This window comes from Colobus angolensis, unplaced genomic scaffold, assembly GCF_000951035.1.
Source record: "Colobus angolensis palliatus isolate OR3802 unplaced genomic scaffold, Cang.pa_1.0 Scaffold214, whole genome shotgun sequence".
NCBI lineage: Eukaryota > Metazoa > Chordata > Mammalia > Primates > Cercopithecidae > Colobus > Colobus angolensis.
Genome location: NW_012115311.1, coordinates 1,520,389 through 1,540,760, shown reverse-complemented (window position 1 = coordinate 1,540,760; position 20,372 = coordinate 1,520,389). Strand labels below are relative to the sequence as shown.

The following is a 20,372-nucleotide window of genomic DNA, read 5'->3' as shown; positions in this document are numbered from 1 at the left end:
GCTCCATGGATGTTATTGCTCCTGAAGACCCTCCAGTGGGACAAGATGTGGAGGTGGAAGACAGTGATATTGATGATCCTGACCCTGTGAAGGCCTAGGCTAATGTGTGTGTTTGTGTCTTAGTTTTTTTTTTTTTTTTTTTGAGACGGAGTCTCGCTCTGTCGCCCAGGCTGGAGTGCAGTGGCCGGATCTCAGCTCACTGCAACCTCCGCCTCCCAGGTTTACGCCATTCTCCTGCCTCAGCCTCCCGAGCAGCTGGGACTACAGGCGCCCACCATCTCGCCCGGCTAGTTTTTTGTATTTTTTAGTAGAGACGGGGTTTCACCGTGTTAGCCAGGATGGTCTCGATCTCCTGACCTCGTGATCCACCCGTCTCGGCCTCCCAAAGTGCTGGGATTACAGGCTTGAGCCACCGCGCCCAGCCTATGTCTTAGTTTTTAACAAAAACATTTAAAAAGTAAAAATATAGGCAAGGTACAGGGGCTCACACTTGTAATCCCAACACCTTGGGAGGCCAAGACAGGAGGATTGTTTGAGGCCAGGAGTTCAAGACCAACTTGGGTAATATAGTGAGAACCTGATTCTACCCCCCCCAAAAAAAGGTAAAATTTTAAAACATTTAAAAATAGAAAAATCCTTATAGAATAAGGATACAAAGAAAGTATTTTAGACAGCTACACAATGTATGTGTTAAGTGTTGTTACAAGAGTCAAAAAGCCAAAAAAATTTAAAGTTAATAAAGGGACAGTAAGCTAAGGTTAATTTATTATTGAAGAGGGAAACCATTTGGTATAAATATAGTGTAGCTAAGTGCACAGCATATGTCAGGTCTCCAGAAGTGCCCGGTAATGTCCTAGGCCTTCACATTCACTCACCACACACTCACTCACTCACTCACTCACCAGAGCAACTGCCGGTTCTGCAAGCTCCATGCATGTTAAGTGCCCTACAGAGGTATACCATTTTTGTCTTTTATACCGTATTTTTACTGTACCTTTTCTATGCTGTGTTTAAATATGTTTAGATACACAAATACCACTGTGCTATAGTTGCCTACAGTATTCAGTACAGTAATATGCTGTACAGATGTGCAGCCTAGGAGTCACAGGCCATACCATTATAGCCCAGGTGTGTAGCAGGCTATACCATCGAGATTTGTCCAAGTGCACTCTATGATGTCCACATAACAACAGATTTGCTTAACCATACCTTTTTCAGAACACATACCTGTTGTTAAGCAACACTTGACTGTGTACGAAGCAAGTTTAGTCGCGAGCTGATAATTATTCAACCTGAGTAAAGAGAACTCCCAACGCTTTGGGAGGCCGAGGCAGGCGGATCACCTGAGGTCAGGAGTTTGAGACCAGCCTGACCAACATGGAGAAACCCCGTCTCTACTAAAAATACAAAAAATTAGTCGGGCGTGGTGGCGCAGGCATGTAATCCCAGCTACTTGGGAGGCTGAGGCAGGAGAATCGCTTGAACGCGGGAGGCGGAGGTTGCAGTCAGCCAAGATCGCACCACTGCACTCCAGCCTCGGCAACAAGAGCAAAACTCTGTCTCAAAAAAAAAAAGAAAAGAAAAGAAAAAAAAGGAGAACTCATGGGGGTTTATTATATTTTTAATTCTCTCTACTTTTTTTACATTTCCAATTTTCCATGATAAAGAATAAGTAGCGGGTTGGAAGGACTGAGGGAGGAAGAGAGGAAGGAAGGGAGAAAGGGAGGGAAGGATGGGGAGAGAGGAGAGAGAGAAGGGAAGGGAAGGGGGTAGGACAGAGTCCAAAAACAGGACTGACCTCCACAGCCCTGAGGACATGGCTGAACACCAACTCTGTGCCATCATAGACGTTCCTAATGATACCCCTGAGGCACCAGGAAAGGCCAGGTTGTATCGGATATGATCCTTGATTCTTTTTGCAACAGAGATTGATTTATGTCCACTTTGGGGGACACTTTACAAACAGCATAGAAAAAAATCCAGGCACCCTCCTTCAAATGTTCCTCAGCATTTGTAGCATGGAACAGAGCTCCGCCTGAGGACACCACCCAAATGAAGTGTCAAAGTGTTACCATCACGGAGTGTCTGGCCCTGCCCCAGGCGGCTCCGACCTTGGCCGCTGCTCCCTCGCCAGGGGTTTGGAAGTTGCCCTGGAGCTGCCTTTGCCCTGGAGCTAGCCTGGAGCAAGGTGGTGTCCACCCAGCCTGGAGTATGGGAAACTCATCCCAGCACCAACAACTGGGTCTAGCTTATGCTACCTCAAAGATCTTGTAAGAGGAGCTGCTTCTGTTTCACAGCTTTAAGAAAAGAGAGGCCCATTTCCAATGGAAAACAGACCCTCTGTGGGGGCTGGGTTTTTATTTTCCTTAGACCTGGATGCTTAGCTCAGCCATGTGGTCCCCCCAGATCAAATAAGCCGGTTTCCAGATCTGCCTTTGGCTCCAACGGTTTCAATGCCACTCCACAGTGTTATTCAGGGATTGATCCTTGTGCTGGCAAGACCAGAGGAGAGGCCAAACCAGGCCCAGGTGCGCAAGCTCCTAGAGCAGGAGACCAGGCTGTCCAACTCACTTATGCGGCACCCACAGTAGGTTAGGGAGGGAAAAGCCTCTGATGAATATGGAATTTTCAGTTTTACGGCCTGCTATCAGCCCAGTATTTATTTGATCCAAAGAGCCTATTTTTACAGAATACTTCATGACATCTTTCTGCTAACCCACACTACACACTAAAGAGCAGCAGAAGACTGCAAGCCTCACGAGGAAAGACAGCGCGTCTGTCCCAGTCACCACATAGGATGTCTCTAGCATCTTGCATAGGGCCTGCTACACAGTGGATACTCAGTAGGTAAATGTAACTATTGAATGAATGAATGAATGAATGGCAGAAAATGTTACAGCGTTTCTGTAGTCTAAGAGCAGTCCTCAAATTTCAGTATTCATAAAAATCACCCGGAATAATTAAAATACAGATTTCTCCACCATCACAACCCCCATCCAAGATTCTGTTTCTGTTTCTCAGAGGTTCTGGAATTTGCATTTTTTACCAATCTTCCCAAGTAATTCTGTTGCCAACGGTTAGTAGCTCACATGTGAGAAAGTCTCATCTCTGAAGTTCCCTTACAACAGGTTCCCTCGGGGTCTTGGTAACTAAACTCCCCCCGCCCGACGGACTCATTTTTCACGTCTCCATGGTCCACAGCGAATGGGTTTTTGCTCTACTCTTTAATTCAAAGGGAGGCTGAGGAATTAGCATTGGCAGAAGTGGTTGGTATCCTTGGATGGAAGGTATTATAAATGCAAAGCACTATTAAAATCACAAAACCTTTTGAATAAAAAGCCTTTCCTAATAATCCATACACTTTTCTTAATCATAGTTTTTTTTCTACAAGTCTTAGAAGTGCCCTTGAAAAAAAACAAATCAACTTATTTTGCAGAGAAACAACCAATTCCAACACTTGCTTTATGCTGGTCAATGTCCAGCCTTGCTGCTTCCAAACGTTTCATACATGGGGCCTCTATTCTCTATAGCCTACAAGGTGACAGGCGCCTCCCTGTCAGGGGTAAGCCTGCAGCTCTCTTTCTGGATGACACATTTGAGGCAAAGAGCAGCTTGGTTTCAGAATGCTTACTAAGGTCAAAGCAGCACCTTTGGGAGCCGATTCACATGTCTTCTAATCCCAGAGGGGCCATTATTGTCCATAACAAACACTGAATTTTCATTCATTCAATTCATAGCAGTCTCCCCAACACTCAGATCCAGCAGTGGGGAACAGGGCTGAGATCTGAGCCAACTCTTTGAGCAAGGAAAGGTAACTCAAACGCTGGAAGTATTACATGATAGAATGCCCAGGCCTGGAAACATTCCGAAGTCTTTTTTTAGTTATCCAGAAATGACAAAGGAAATTATTTACTCCAGAAAGGTTTGCAGATTGGTGTGGCTGAAGGATCCAAGAAAGCATTTTTCCTATGTCTTCCTCCCTCTCTCTACTCCTGCCAGTAACCAAGTGACAACAGTATTGCTAGTCATCTATTTTTTTAATCATGTGATTTTTCTTACAAAAGACAAGGACAATTGCTCAGATTGTTGTTTCCAGAAAAAGGCACATGATGGTTAGATGAGATTCCATACAGCTGTTAAATGCTTCCAGCCAGCCCTATCCAGGGTTTTGAAAATTATAGCCATGTTTTTAATGGAATAACAATTACTGAAGACAGAAAAATGGAGTCAGAGGGGAACTAGAAACTTACAGATAATATTGACTTAAAATATAGCTCACAGGACTCTTAGAACTTTTGAGTCTCAGAAGATGTGTTTACAAGTACAGATGAAGTTTTCTATTCAGGTTTTTTGTGGGGAGGTTTTGTTTTTGTTTTTGTTTTGAGATGGAGTCTCGCTCTGTTGCCCAGGCTGGAGTGCAGTGGTACGATCTCAGCTCACTGCAACCTCCCCTCTCGAGTTCAAGCAATTCTCCTGCCTCAGCCTCCCGAGTAGCTAGGATTACAGGCGTGCACCACCACGCCTGGCTAATTTTCCTATTTTTGGTAGAGACGGGGTTTTGCCGTGTTGACCAGGCTGGTCTGGAACTCCTGACCTCAAGTGATTCACCCGCCTCTGCCTCCCAAATTGCTGGGACTACAGGCGTGAGCCACTGCGCCCAACCCTATGTTTTCTCACAACTTCCCAATTATTTCTAAACAGAATTGCTTGACCTCAGGAGGTCCTCCTTTTCACCAAGACATTGTTTTGCTAGGAGTGGGGAAATAAAACAGGAAAAACTTTTCTGTCTTGCAAAGGAGAATTAATTATTTTCCTTTCAAAATAATATTTAATTCCAAAATATTTCAAAAATATCTGAATATTTCAAGGACTTCAAATTAATTTTTTTTTTAAAGTCAGAACATGAAATCCACATATTTTATCCAATCCCATTAGGCTGGGGAGAGATGGAGACACGCCCATCACACAACCGAGGCAAAAACTACAAATAACACTGCAATGTCCTTCTCAGGTGAGGTGGCATGAAAACAAATCACATTATCTATTTAATTAAGGGTGGCCAGTTGTCTTGTTAAAAAACAAACAACCTCAGAGACTATAACTGTCCCAAGACGAGCACATCCTAGCTCTGCCTGTAAACATGCCACCCTTTCTGGGGGAAAGTAGATAAACTGGCATTTCAGCCTTGTTAATGGCAATTTCGGAAGTAGGAACTAAGTGAAAGGGCTGCCTCTGTCCCTGGAGCCCAGAGAAAAATCTGTATGTAAAGAAAGGATTCTGCAGCCCTGGAGATGGCTGGAGGGCAGGCCAATGATCCCTTTTAGACATTTCACCATTGCCCATACCTTTCTCTCTTGCCTTTGTGCTTGCCTCGGTTGAAGTAATAGCAGCTCCAGACTTGTCAAAAGACTTGGGGGTTCTTGGTCTGCTTTTAATTTGGTGGAATGTTGGCAGATGTGGGCTGGCTCACCAAAGAATGTCTTTGGCTGTGTCCAGTGGTCAACTGCACTGGCCAGTTGCTTCAGGCTCAGTGGGAGGCTGTTGATGACCCAAAGTCAGGCAGGCCTGGCTCCAAACTTCTTGTTAGGATGGCTACATGGCTGCCTCGGGAGATTGTTAGTATTTAGCCAGGGCTAAACACAGCCACAAGGCTGTATTTGGGAAAGGAGTCTTAAATGGTTCCAGTTCACCTGTGTAACTGCTCTGATACTAGGGGGTGGGGTGGACTTTAATGATAGGGGAAGGCTTTGAGCTGGACTTTGGTAAGGAAGGGAGGAGCAAGACATTCCAGATAAACAGACATTCTGGATAAACACACCTTCCTGCATGCAAAAAGGCCGGAAGCATAAAAGGGAATGGAGTGTGACTGGTGCATATAGTGGAGATGCGAAGGCAAAGGTTGGTTGGGAGGGTCCTTGCATGCTGTCTGAATACCTTCAGGCTGCTATAATAAAATACCATAATCCAGGTGGCTTAGAAACCACTGAAATTTATTTCCCTGTTTTGGAGGCTGGGAAATCCAAGACCAAGGCCCCTCCCTTTCCTGGTTCACGGATGGCACTTTCTAGGAAGGGGTACCTAGAGACAGGTACCTCTTTCGGGTTTCTTTTGTGAGGGCACTAATCCCATTCATGAGGGCTCCACTCTCATGACCGAATTACCTCCCAAAGGCCCCACCTCCTAACACTATCACCACAGGGGTCAGGATTTCAACATTTGCAACATTTGAATGGGGCGGTGGAGGTACACAAACATTCGGATGGTAGTATGTGTCATAGATTCAAGTTTATGCTGAGACACCAAGCTAACATTCCTTTAGAAGAATAACCCTCCAGCCTGTGATAGATTCTTCCAGGGGGCCTCTGAGTCCTCTCACCCACTGGGTGCTCTTGGTAGGTCTACTGTGAGGTGAGCGTTCCAGGAAGTAATTAAAAAGCAGTCATTTGTTGATAGGGTGAACATATAATTAATCACCCAAACCTGAACACTTTCACTAACAAGAAGAACTTACCATAACTGTGCTGGGACAACACCTTTTCCTAAGCAAACCAGAACGTTTGATTGCTCTTATTTTGTGAGCCCTTTCTATATGCCAATCACTACCATAAAGGGTTAACTCAGGTTATTTAATTTCCACAGTAACCCCAGTATGCAGGTGTAATTCCTCCCATCAAAAATGAGTCCAAAAAGCAGAAATGGCATTCTTTGCATTCCTTTTCCAACTCCAGAATCTTTCTCTTGCACACTCATATTAAAAGCTGTGTCCATGCTTACGGCATCAGCCTAACCCGCTGTGTGTGTGCCCTTCCCAGTCACTGACATCTAGTGGCTACTGGCTCCACATTTCTCCCCCAAATGAAAGGCACTGGCACTAAATGTGACTCCTCTCCACCCCAAGTCCCTTGGTTAGCTCTGAAATCTAATTTGCATGCTACATTCAATCTTGAGGCCCTATCATCCATCCCCTAACCTCTTCTCCTCTAGGGCCCTGGACTTCACAGCTTCTCAGACACCTGCTGCCATGACCTCACCCCAGACCCTTCCTCAACCTCCTATTCTATCTTTCCCTTACTTCCATTCTGCCTGTTATTCTGTCACCAAAATCATTAGTCCTTTAATGCCTTCATACACCCAGTCGGTGGTGTGTTGGCCCATGTTTAACAACCTGCTCTGTGGGGAAATAGCGTGTGCCTGTACATACGTACATAAATGAATAATTTCCTGATATGAAAGATGAGTAACAGTTTACAAATAATAAAATATACAATACTCTCTACTGTAAATTATATTAGGTCAATTGATTCTCACAGAATTCTCTGATTTTTTTGGTGTACTTTTATCCGTAGCCAACATATGGTGGCAATCCAACCAGGACTTGATGAACGGATTTGTATCCCAAACCATTTTTTTTCTCAGATTTACTTTCTCAATAAACTGATGTGATTTAACTGTTAAACTATTTCTCACTCTCACCCAAATTATATTAGTGAAGCTGAAACTCTGCTTAGTGTCAGCACAGCACCAGTGTAACAAGTGAAACAGCCAAAGAGCTAACATAACTAACTCCATTTTGGTTCAAGTGGCCCTTACCCATTTCTGCACATAGGCAAGGATAATTTTAGAGTACTATTAATATGCAAAAACAGCAATCATGTAGTTTTAAAAACTAACTCTGGGATTAAAGGAGAAATATGTGAACAACTATGTTTTTGTTAAAGATTTATGGGAGCACCGTGACCTGACCGAGGATAAAGGAGTTCCTGAACCCTTGCTGGCACCCAGATGTCGGTGGTTATCTGTTACCTCTTGATCTCAATCCCCTCCTCCTCCTCTTCCCTTAAAATAAAAAGAGCCTAAAATTTGTACTGTCTTAAGATGGTACCTTAGAAAGCTAGTTTCTCATCTTCTTGGTTTGCTGGCTCTCCAATTAATCCTGCTTTTCCTCCCACCAACCCTTGTCTCTCAAATCTAGCTTTCAGGCAGTGAGCCAAGCCACACCTGGGATCAGTTATGGTAGCACACCATTACACAGCATCCTCACCATGCGACACAGTCACAGCCAACAACCTCGATGGTGGACAAGACTAACATGAATACGATCATTACAAAATGAGGAGTTTTGAGGACTTACTATCTTTGTTTTTAAATATAATAGTTTATCTGACTTGTTGATAATGAAGGTGTTCAAAATTGGCTCACAAAACTACTGCAAGTTGGCCGGGCGCGGTGGCTCACGCCTGTAATCCCAGCACTTTGGGAGGCCGAGGTGGGCGGATCACAAGGTCAGGAGATCGAGACCACGGTGAAACCTCGTCTCTACTAAAAATACAAAAAATTAGCCGGGCACAGTGGCGGGCGCCTGTAGTCCCAGCTACTCGGGAGGCTGAGGCAGGAGAATGGCGTGAACCCGGGAGGCAGAGCTTGCAGTGAGCCAAGATCGCGCCACTGCACTCCAGCCAGGGGGCCAGAGCGAGACTTCGTCTCAAAACAAAACAAAACAAAAAAAACTTCTGCAAGTTTAACCATTCATTTTTCTGGACCAGGTGACTGGGCTCCAACACACACCACTGTGGCCTCATCGACCTCAGGCTTTTCCGCTCCTCTCCTCTCCTCTCTCCCTATCTTACAGATGGAGTCCCACAGAGTGTATTCTAGACTGGGATGAGGTCAAGGTCAAGAAAGCTTAAATGTCTGTAAATTTCTTTAGTACGGGTTCATGTTGGGGCACTTCTTGGGGAATAAATATCAATACTAGTTTTTATTGGGTAGATACAGGTTTACAGTTTTACTACTGATAATAGAGTTGCTGAAGAAAAACAGGCCCACTCACTCTTGGAAATGGGCCTGTAAACTGTCTACACTCTCCTGCTTAAGAAATGAAACACAGCAAATAGGAATGCAGAAAAACACTGGGGGCTGGGCACGGTGGCTCACGCCTGTAATCCCAGCACTCTGGGAGGCTAAGGCAGGTAGATCACAAGGCCAGGAGTTGGAGACCAGCCTGGGCAACATGGTGAAACATCGTCACTACTAAAAATACAAAAATTAGCCAGGTGTGGTGGTGCACACCTGTAGTCCCAGCTACTCGGGAGGCTGGAGCAGGACAATCAACCGAACCCGGGAGGTGGAAGTTTCAGTGAGTGGAGACTGCACCACTGCATTCCAGCCTGGGTGACAGAGTGAGACTTTGTCTCAAAACAAACAAAACAAACAAAAAACAGAAAAACATTGGGGACGTACCAAATAGTTCTCACTTATCCTGCAGGGAGACGCTGTCAGAAGCCCCACTACAGAAACATCCCAAGGCCTACTATTACCTAAGATGACACCACTCAGCTGTGCAGGCTTTCTCCCTGACACAGGAAACCATTCGCAGACATTACCTCATCCCTCTCATCTCCTATCAAACCTGTGAGGCAGGTAACAGAAGGTATCCTCATTTTACCTGTGGGGAAATTGCTGCCCAAGCATCAGAACTTCCCACTCTGCACACACTCCAAGTGTCCCTGACACCAGCATAGACTAAGAAGTGGGCATCTCTGGCTTATTCTGGGACCAAGTGCTAAAGTACAAATGGATCTCTCTATCCCAATTCATCACGAGAGAAAAATTTGGTTTAAAATGTGAGCCTTATTCTAGGCAGCTATCTCATCTAAGGTCATCCGACTTGGGCAGCAATTTTAGTATTTTACAAGTCAAGTATGTTTGCAGAAACTCTAGCAACTGCAAGAACCCATCAGGGCTCCTATACTGCCATCTGCAATGTGTTTTTGTAGGAATTCTTTCTCAAAGTTGCTTGTTCAGGGATTTAAGCTCACAGAAGTTAGTATGTAAAGGACAAATAACAAGCGACCTTCTTCCTGAAGGATGTAAATCTCTACTTTCCACCAGTGGCTTCCAAGAAAACAAGAGATTCACTTTGGGGAGATATGACATGAGAAAGGTAATAACGGCAAGAAATTTCCTTCAGCCTTGGAGTCCGTGGAAATACGGGGGCCGAGGCCTGGGGGTGGAAAAGTGTCCTGCCACCAGTCAAGCAGGAAAAGCTGGCCCCAACTGTTTTTTACTTTGCTTCTTCTAACAGGTGAATGCCTTCTCAGTACACAGTTCCTCCTCTCACAGCCACATCACCAAAGCCAGGCACTTGCACAGAAAGCCTCCTCTCTCCCTATTGGCTTCAAAAGCTCTCTTTAGCTTTTGGATGCCCCCGCGACACTCCGTAGCTTCCTCCCAAGGCGTACGGCTCCGCTTCACGTCTGGTTTCCTGATGTATTACCCACCACCAACCAGGACGACTTGTTCTTCTCCTTTATCCCTGCATACAGCTACCTCCCTTTCCAGTCCACCGGAAATTCCATTTTTTCTAGTTACTTAAACTAAAAAACACCCCAGAGTCTATGATTTGACAAGTGGACCTGTACCCCAATCCGCTTTTTCCCAATAATTTTCTCAATAAATGTAACTGGTGTGATTTAAGTGTTAAACTATTTCTTACCAAAGCAACTTTTACACCAAAACAACAAACTGTAATAAGGAAGGCTACCAGGAATTGACCTTCATACACCTGGGCCCAGAATGAGCACCACCAGATGATACAGGGTTTGATGTGTACGTGATGACGTCTGCTTCAGAGACTGCCACTGTTAAGCACGGTATATCCAGTGGAACAGCCCTCCACCTCCCTTACCTAACCCCACCAACCAGTGCAGTGTCCTCGTTATAGGTCACCTAAAACACGGAGAAACAATAGCCAAGGCAAAGAAAGGTCTTCCAGTGTGGCCGATTCACAGGTCAAGAAACAAGCCTAGGTACACAGCCTGATTCTACTGTCGGCTCTGGTCACATCAAGGGCCTAGGTAACTGTCCAAGGAAGGAAGCCCGTCAGGCTACAAAGGCTAACACTGAGCTCCTCCTGCGAGGCCTCCCAGGGAAACCTTCCTGCTATATGTTGCTTATCAATTAATGTAAAACTTGGAAACTGGCCTCAAGTAATGACACTAGATGTGCAGTTTTGTATATATGTGCAGAGTTGTCAAAGGCTAGCTGGTTAGAGTTCTGGGGTATAATCAAGGGGTTTTTCCTAATTTGGACTAGATCTGCAGTCTTCACACTGAACTATGCATGAGCCCCAGGGGATGGGGGGTAGATGTTTTCATCTCTTCTATACACTGGGCTTCTGGCTATCGTGTCTTTTAAAGAAAGGGTTTCCACTTCCAAAAGTGGGTAAATTTTAAAATACTGTGAAACCGGGATGGACCCTCAGTGTCTACAGAGATAAACAGAATAATCTTCTTCCTTGCTTCTCCAGCTCATTCACTTGTCCGGTCAGAAACTCAGAAATTAGGAGAAAGTAGGCTTCACAATGATTTTAAAATGCATCTTAACCATCTTAATCTAATCTCGGCTCATTCCTCAGACATCTTCTGAAAAAGGCAAACATAAACTACCCATCTACAGCCACTTAGAGGGCTGATCCTCCCTCTTCAGCAAGGTGTGCAGTAGTGACTGGAGGCGCACTTATGACCTTAGCCATGGGGTTCAGGCACTCCATCCACCATATCTGCTTTGTGACCTCCTAGCCAGACCCTCCTAACTTGCCCTCCAGGTATTTTTACCTTTAGCAGAGTCTGTTCTAACATAAGACTTAATATGTCTAGTAATTACTGAAATTGATGTAGTTTCAGACATTCCAAAGATGAAGTATTCCAGGATTGTTATCAGGGATTGTACTTGTTCCCCATCTCAGGGGACTACAGTTTGGTCCCAGAGGGGCTGTTCCCCCTTTCCTCCAAAGGAAATACAAGATTTGAACCAACCATAACACTGTGGCTGACAAGACTTAACTCAAGTATTTAACAGCTGCACAAAAAACTTCCTAATAAAGAGCTTATTCTGCATAATTAGCAAAGAAAGACACCCAGCCATTTAAACATAATTTATGTACATTTATGGCTTTATACAATTATAGCAAAGATTGTTCTTGTGTCTGTAAGTACATCAACATCATCAGGCACTTCTCAGAGAGTATCGGAGAACAGGAACGTGGAATCTGCACTGTTACTAAACTCGGGTAGCGAAATGCAGGAGGCATGACTACATCCTGATGGGACTTACATGGCCATCCCTGGCCACACTGCCAGGCTGTGCCCACCTCAAGGAGAGGCCAACTGTAATGCCAGGCTGGTCTGTTCGCATAAACCACAATGCATTTTTTTTTTTAATGAATGATTATTCCCAAACTAAAACCAGAAAAGAAACTTCTCTTTTAAAATTAGTTACAAATTAAGAATTCTTAAGAGCTTGAATGTAAGAATTTTAAGTTGGGGCTGGGGTTATTGGTAGCATATATCCAGCAGTTGAACAAGTCCAATTTGTATATCGTTGGAGAATGATTTCCATTTTAAGTGTCCTTATCCTCTTCTTGGGATGTTCCATTGATTTACTTCTCACTGGGATACATTTGCTCATTAATTTAGACTTTGTCAGTTTGTCAAAGCAGAACTTTCCAAGTAATACATCTATTACTAAATATATTCCATACGTCTATATTACGGAAACAATACATCTTTATATTTAAAGTATCTGAATAGCTCTGTAATACAATATGCTTTTAATAACAGTACAAACCAGAGAAAATAAATCAAACAAGGCTGCATAGGTGATATCATTTGCACATTTCACAAAGCAATCATGTACAATAACTGATATATACTCATTACTCCAGAAAGTCAGTATTCTTACAGGAAAAAAAAAAACTACCAGAGGCCACATAATGTTTGCTTTCCAGACAGACCAGATGCTTTTCCCTGGACCTCACTGTTGTCAGAGAGCTACCCAGGATTCATGTCAGGATTTCAACACACAATGGCGGCTTGGGGGAGGTATAATTACCCAGACTCAGGAGGAAGAAACATTTTCCTAAGAGCTACTCTATGAAGTAGTAAGATTTTAACAGTGATTTTAAGTGTAGTTGTCTCTTCAATGAACAAATGGGGGCTCTGAGGTTCCTTGTATTATGGTGCAGTAATGGCATGGGAGGAAAGTGACAGTACGTAGTAATGGAAATGAGTACACAAGTACTTTGGCACCAAGTTCAATTACACACCCGGGAGGCCGTGCTTAGAGGAACTCGGGTTTCTAAAACCAGCTATGTCTTGAAGTGCCCAAAAATAAGGATGGTTAGAGTGGTGGTTGTTCAATGAATCTTCAAAAAAAAAGATCACAGTGGGAAGCTTACAACAGAGCTGGCTTACTGCAGGCAATCTTATCAGGAACACTTGTGTTCTTGTTAGACATTTAGGAACTACCAAGCCAAAGAAGACGCAATTAACATACAAGACAAAGCAAGTGTGATGTGCACTATATACAGAAAAATTAGATCCTTCTCAAGAACTCAAGAGGAACAGTGTGTGCACCTGTTCTCTTCATTGTGATGACTTTGGGTTTTCCACATGACTTGAAAATACTGATGGACTGAATAGGACACAAAGCCAATTAATTTGGTCTGTCAGTTACAGGTAATTGGGAAGTAACAAAACCATAATGATAGGAATTACAGGTTAGGCTGCTACAGGCTAAAGACATTTTCGAGTTCTTAAGCCAAGGCTTTTAACATAATCTCAATGCACAACTTACAGCTGGAAGTTTTCAAATAAATCTCCCCAATTTTTAAGTAAGTTCTATTCCATTTGCTACCCATCTGAACTTACGAACATAAACTCTACAAACCACACAAGTCCCATTTTTAAATTCCCTCCTTCCACTTGAACTTCCACAGTGTGCTAAGTAACCTAATCTGCAGCAGAAGGGAGAATGGGAAGAAGTGTGAGTGTTGACATAATTCCTCAAGGCAGAACTACAAAACCAACCTCCACCTGGACTGAAATAAGAGCAAAGAATTATGAGGGGAAACTTTTGCTAAAGCTCAACTAAAAATGGTGAAGTGGATCAAAATCCCTTGTTTGACAAAGGACCATTGCTTTAGATGCAGATCTCCCTTTTCTGATCTGCAAACATTATGAGGCCTCCCAGGACTACAGAGGTCTCGGAGAAGACTTGTTGCTATGCAGTGCGCATAGTTCAGTAGAAGCAGATGAAATTTCTTTAAAATACATACATAAAAACATATTAAGTTATCCTAAATATGAAACGCAAAGTGTCCATAACTATACATCACTTTCCTGCCCAAATAGGGCCTGAAACGTTGAGTATGCAAGTACTAATTACAATGATTTAAGATTAGTCAGAAACATCACTAAGTAGCATCCCAAAGTGTACAAACCAGTTAAGCACGTATAAAATTAGTACTAATCCAGTTAGAATACAAAATGAAAATTATGAATGCTGCCCCAAATACCTGTGGTTCCACAAAATTTACAAGCCGACTACGTAACAAAGTAGACTCTAGTTTTAAGAAAACATTATTACAGTTCAATATCTATTCCAAAAATGTTCTTAAGTCCCACCAATAACGTCAAAAATCATTTATCTGGAAATTAGAACCATTTGAATGTTTGTACAAATTTGCAAATAACAAAATAAACAAAAAAAAAAATAGAAAAGACCTGTACAAAGCTGGCATTTAACCTTTTTTCTCCAAAAGTTTAACAAGTCCATTAATTTAGCAGATTGATAACAGGCTACTTGGTTCTCATGTGAATTCTGTGGCAACGTGAACAGGTCCAAAGCTGTTCAATGGAGGTGCAGAATGGAGATTCAGTTCTTTGTGATCCGTCAGTTCCGCAGAAAACAGGTAGTACAAACCAAAGTTTAACTTATCAAGACATGAGACCCATCACAGTATTACAAAAAGAGTATAAACTTTCCTTGGACCAAATGGATATTTTAAAAAAAAAAAAAAACACACAAATACAATCTGAATCTACTGCTTATATACAAAACGTGAAAGCACACCAGGATCTGAAAATCTTTTCTGCAATTATATGGTGTAGTGAGTTTGGCACTTCATTGTAATGAAATTTCCAATGGCACAGTCCTTATCTACAGCAGCACATAACCTGCACACATTGGGCAAACATCCTGTACAGGAAAAATGTCTTTGCTGCCAAGTCTGACGAAAGGAAAAAAGGAAGGTTTTTTTTTTTCGTGTTTTTTTTGTTTTGTTTTGTTTTTAAACCAAGAAAACTAAAAGGGAGTTGGTGAAGGACATCTTTGGACTGCTTCTCTCAGTTCCTGCTGTCAGACAATCTGAAGTACTTTTAAGTGTAACCTAGGAAAAAACACATACACACACACACACACATACACACACAATGAAAATATAGCCAAATTAAAATCAATTCAACTTAACATGTTAAGAGTGGCAGACATACTTAGGGGCAAGAAGCTAGAGCTTTCTCAAACAGCTCTAAAATCATTCAATGAGGAAAATTCTACTTTACAAAAAACCCTTCAGCATTTGATTTATATCAAATGTATTATTCATTTATTGAAGAGCTACTAAAAAGATGCAGCCATCGAACTGTCAAAAAGAAATCTCTAAAGCAGTTAAAGGAAGCTTCCTTCTGTTTAAGCTATGAAGGAAAATTGATAAGCTGCAAAAAGGACAGAGAATGAATGATAAAAGATCCCTCTCTGCAAGGGGCAGTCAGTTAACATCAAAGATGTGCTAACCATGGCAAGGTACTGTGTTCCTCTCTTTTAAGTTCTATTTTTCAAAAGGTCTTTTGATATTGGGGTGAACTTACCTGCTCACTAATCCTCAGCCTGACACCCAGCTATGTGTCGTCGTCTTGACACTGTGCGGGAAGCTTTGGTTGGGCAACACATTGTCAAAATTAAAATCCAATGTATCTCCATCCATGAGGTCATTCCGAATGATGGATTCCATGTCACAGTCTAAGCGCTCAATGAACATGCCATCCAAGTCACTTGGTAGCTTCTCCTGGTGGAGAAGGCCCATTCTGCCATAGCCATTGCAGCTGCTCACGGAGGAGTAGCCCCCCAGGGCACTCATCTGCATGGGGTGGGGCAGAGGCACTTGTACAGGTGTCTTCACTTGGGTCAGGCGGTTCATTCCCGAGGTGTGGGGCATGGTGCTTACCGTGTGGGACAGGGCACGCCCGTTAACTGCAGATGACTGCTGAGCGTGTCCAGGGTGGGTATGGGAGTTGGGATTCATCATTTTGTTATGAGATGCCTGGCTGCCATAGGTTGACATGACCGAATTAGGGCCCATCATGACGTTCTGGCCCAGAACCCGGCTGTTGGGTTGAGCTACCCCAGGATCAACTGGTGTCATAATGTCATTGTGGGGAGGAGAGTCAGAAGTCAGCAACTCCTTCAAGAGGCCAGGTGCACAATTATACTGACTCATCCCTCCGTAACTTGACTTATTGTCCTGAAGTGTTTGCATAGGCATCTGGGGTAAAGGGCTCATGCTGGATTGGCCATATGTATATTTTTGGTAGTTTGGGCTGGGTGAATTCAAACTGGTGTTTGGTGGCGCAAACGAGTAGCATGGTGTCTGCTGCATCATGGTGCCAGGTGAGGACTGGGTCGAAACAGTTAATGATGTTGGTGATGAGAGAAGGTTGAGATTATCCAAAAGATTTTCCATGTTTTCGGGATTGCTTATCTCAGACAGACTGGGTAAAGTAGAGGCCATCTTTGCGGCAGATGGCGGGTACACCATAGAATGCACATCCCCTTCTCCAAGATCATCCTGTTCGGTCATAATGGGTGAGAGTCTCCCACTAATAGTACTAGCATTTGAGCTAGTTCGAGGGCGAAATGTACTCCAGTTATCAAAGTCGTCGTTGCTATGAGAGCCAGGGCTTGCAGGCCATTTGGAAAACTGTGATCCAGGGCTGTCCCCAGCACCCTCCTGGCCAGACTGGAGGGATGCCTTCTTCTTGGCAGCTCGGCTTCGGCTCTTAGCAAATTTACTGTTGTTGTCCATGGATGCGGCTCTTCTCCTGGGAGATTTCCCGCTCTTGCCGCCCTCTGGATTGAGCATCCACCAAGAACTTTTTCCAGTTCCTTCATTCTGCACACGAATGAACTTGCTGTGTAGGGACAGATTATGACGAATTGAATTCTGTAAGGCAAAACATCTTATTAGAAGTACAATACTTCTCTGCTTGCAAAACTTACTATTCTACATGTATTACACGGAAAACAAGTAAAAAATCTTAAGAGTATGTGGTACAGATTTTCATCTGAACAGTCCTAATGGCTCTGAAGTCACTACAAAAGATCTCAAATAGCATAGGAATAAATAGTATCTTATCTTAAAAACAGTATCTGTGGCTGGGCACGGTGGCTCACGCCTGTAATCCTAGCACTTTGGGAGGCCCAGGCGGGCGGATCACGAGGTCAGAAGATCAAGACCATCCTGGCTAAAACAGTGAAACCCCGTCTCCACTAAAAATACAAAAAAAAAAAAAATTAGCCAGGCGTGGTGGCACACACCTGTAGTCCCAGCTACTCAGGAGGCTGAGGCAGGGGAATGACGTGAACCTGGGAGGCGGAGCTTGCAGTGAGCCGAGATCACGCCACTGCACTCCAGCCTGGGTGCCAGAGCGAGACTGGGTCTCAAAAAAAAAAAAAATCTGTATTTTAATTTAATGAAGGGATAAAATTTAATAAAAAGTATTGAAATACCTTCTTTTATACAGCTATATTTTATGGAAAAATCACAGAAACTGGTTTTAATAACCGCTTAAATTTTGCTTAGCTACAATAGTACTCTGTGTCAAAGTGCTATCAAAAACCCCTTCCATTCTACTATCCTTAAAACTACTGCCAGTTCTCTTCAGTTTGAACATGTGCCCTTTACATAAAGAAATTTTATATTACTGGGCCCACATGCTCATAGAAACAAAAAAGATGAAAGAATATAGAGAATATAGGCCAGGCATGGTGGTTCACACCTGTAATCCCAGCACTGTGGGAGGCCAAGGCAGGCATACCACCTGAGGTCAGGAGTTCAAGACCGGCCTAGCCAACATGGTGAAACTCCATCTCTACTAAAAATACGAACATTAGTCGGGTGTAGTGGCAATCGCCAGTAATCCCAGCTACTTGGGAGGCTGAGGCAGGAGAAGGAGACTGCACTGAGCTGAGATCACTTCAGCCCGGGTGACAAGAGTTAAACACTCTGTTGCAAAAAAAAAAAAAAAGAATATAGAGCTGATCAAGAATTAAAGGCCCCCAAATTAGTAAGACTTGGATTCATTCACACTTTTAAAGTCCATTAAGCAAATACAAGTGAATATAAGGAAAACAGAGTCATTGCTTTTGTATTTGAGAAAGCTGATCTGCCAAAAGAAATTTTTGTTTTATTTCAAGTAGTGCCCCTACCCTCCAGTTCTACCAACAACCAGTAGTATGAGTAGGATGCACCAACTAACTCCATGACACACCTCCACGTAGCCAGAGGCTACACTGTCCAAACAGACAACCTGGGATGGGAAGAAATGACAAAGAATGCAAAGAGCTCTAACACTCAAGCTAGCGCAGCTTCATGACTAATCATGCCACGTTTATCTTCCGTAGGCCAACTCGGGAAGAAAAACCAACCATTTTTCTTTTGAGTACTGGGGTGGCTCTGCTACTTACTCACCTAGGTGACCTTGGGAAGCTGCCTAGCCCCTAATGTGTCTTAAGTTTCCTCACCTGTAAAGCAGGGATAAATTATAGAACCTTATCAGGGTTGTTACATGTATTAAATGAGATACATAAAAATGCTCAGTGGTGCCTGGCATGTAAGCAGTCACCATGAAGGGAATATTAGACCCCAACTTAGAATAGTGGTATCCTGCGCCCCCAAAGTCCTGCTTCCCTATTCCTATTCAGTGTGGCATGTATAGGAGCTTAGAAGTAGTAGAGATACAAACCCACAACTGCAAATATATGGTGAAAGGGGCCAGAGGTGGTCTCTCCAAGTTTCAGTAGAAACACCAGAGCCAGGCTGCAGATGAGAAAGTCATGGTTTGATTTACCTCCTCTACAACACACGGTAAGACGGTGTTCAGGAGAGTCCATGAGACATGTGGAAAAGGAGACGAGGGAAACGCTGTGAGCTCCCCAGGGGGAAGGGCCTTGTCTTACAGCTTCTGGCTCCCAGCACAGTACAGGGCACACAGCCACTGCAACTTGTTCATTCAGCAGCCTGTTTCCTCAGAGGTCTGTTCCCAAGGCCAGGAGTGGGATTCTGGGTGTCCTAAGACCCTGGAATGTGCACAGTCTCCCAGCTTTCTTGGCCTCATCTGCCAAATGGATGCAAGGCTCAGCTGACCATGCCCCCTGCATCTCTGCGGGCCCTCTTCTCAACCACAAAAAGGCTCTGGCTGGATTTGTGGTCACCCAGGGGTGCAGCCACAGCGCCCACATCCTCATGCCATTGACATGGGCCCCCCCCAGGCCCAAGTGCCAACCACTGCACCTGAGCAGAGCCTCTGCACAGCAGGATGAGGCCTGGCTCCAACATGAACTGGGAGAGAAGTCTTCTCTCATTAAAAGGTGGTAGAAGAGAGAAAATGGATGGGCCTCACTTTCTAAAGGGAGATGCAAGAGTCAGGGTAAGGCCCGGCAGTCACGGCTGAGAAATCCACATTTCAAAATGCCCTCTGACTTCTGTACTCATTCCGCCTAAAGATTTCAACACAGCAGCTACATGACAAGCCCTCCTGCCAGAGCATACAGTGAGTGTGAGAGTGGGGAAGACACCACCAGAGCCCCAGATTCCCAGCTGGAGCGAAGCAGGTGTCTGAGTGCATGGCAGTGACTGTCTCCTGTTCCCAAGACTCCCCGCCTTCCTCCGCACCCAAGATCTACCCTCACCTTGAGACAAGCTGTGAGGAGGGCCAGGGGCTTAAAGTCGGTACAAGAATCCCTAAAAGAGGCCAGGGAGTACATTTCCCTCCCATCCTATTTCATTCCCCTAAGATTCCCAAATTCCTATGGGAAGGCACTACACACACACATGCATGCTCTCACAGAGCCATAGCCTTGTCTGCTACACTCACCAACCCCAGCGGAACCGAGTTCTTCATTCCTCCTTAATATCAGCAGGCCTGCCCCTGGGGTAGCGCTGGAATGCAGCCCTGCACTCTGACCCTGACGTTTTCTATACACTGGAAGTCCAGGCATTTGCACAATATTCCATCATGACAGTTTTGTTCTTTGAACACAATAGACACACAGATAAGCTCCGATGAAATCTCTGGAGGAGAGGAAGCTTGACTCCTGTCCCTGTCACATTTAGTTAATGATAAAGGGGGAAGAAAGATCTTCCCAGATAGAAGCTTCCTGGTTGTTGCACTGACTTGGGGAGAGTCGGTGAAGTTCTCTAACATTCATGATAAGCCTGTCAGATCACTGGTAAGCGCAGCTGGGGGGTCATATTT

The 20,372-nt window shown here is 44.0% G+C and overlaps 1 protein-coding gene across 1 annotated transcript in view; it reads right to left on the bottom strand.

Annotated features, from left to right (window-relative positions):
- Nucleotides 1–11,827: 11,827 nt before the first annotated feature.
- The window catches only part of FOXO1 (forkhead box O1), a 112,414-nt gene continuing 103,869 nt past the window's right edge, over nucleotides 11,828–20,372 (bottom strand). Inside the window, exons 2-3 of the mRNA XM_011942976.1 lie at nucleotides 15,708–17,059; nucleotides 11,828–15,229 (exon numbers count right to left, since the gene is read on the bottom strand). Of these exons, the coding sequence (XP_011798366.1) occupies nucleotides 15,722–17,059 (1,338 nt within the window). The 3' untranslated portion in view covers nucleotides 11,828–15,229; nucleotides 15,708–15,721. The remainder of the gene's footprint in view (nucleotides 15,230–15,707; nucleotides 17,060–20,372) is intronic.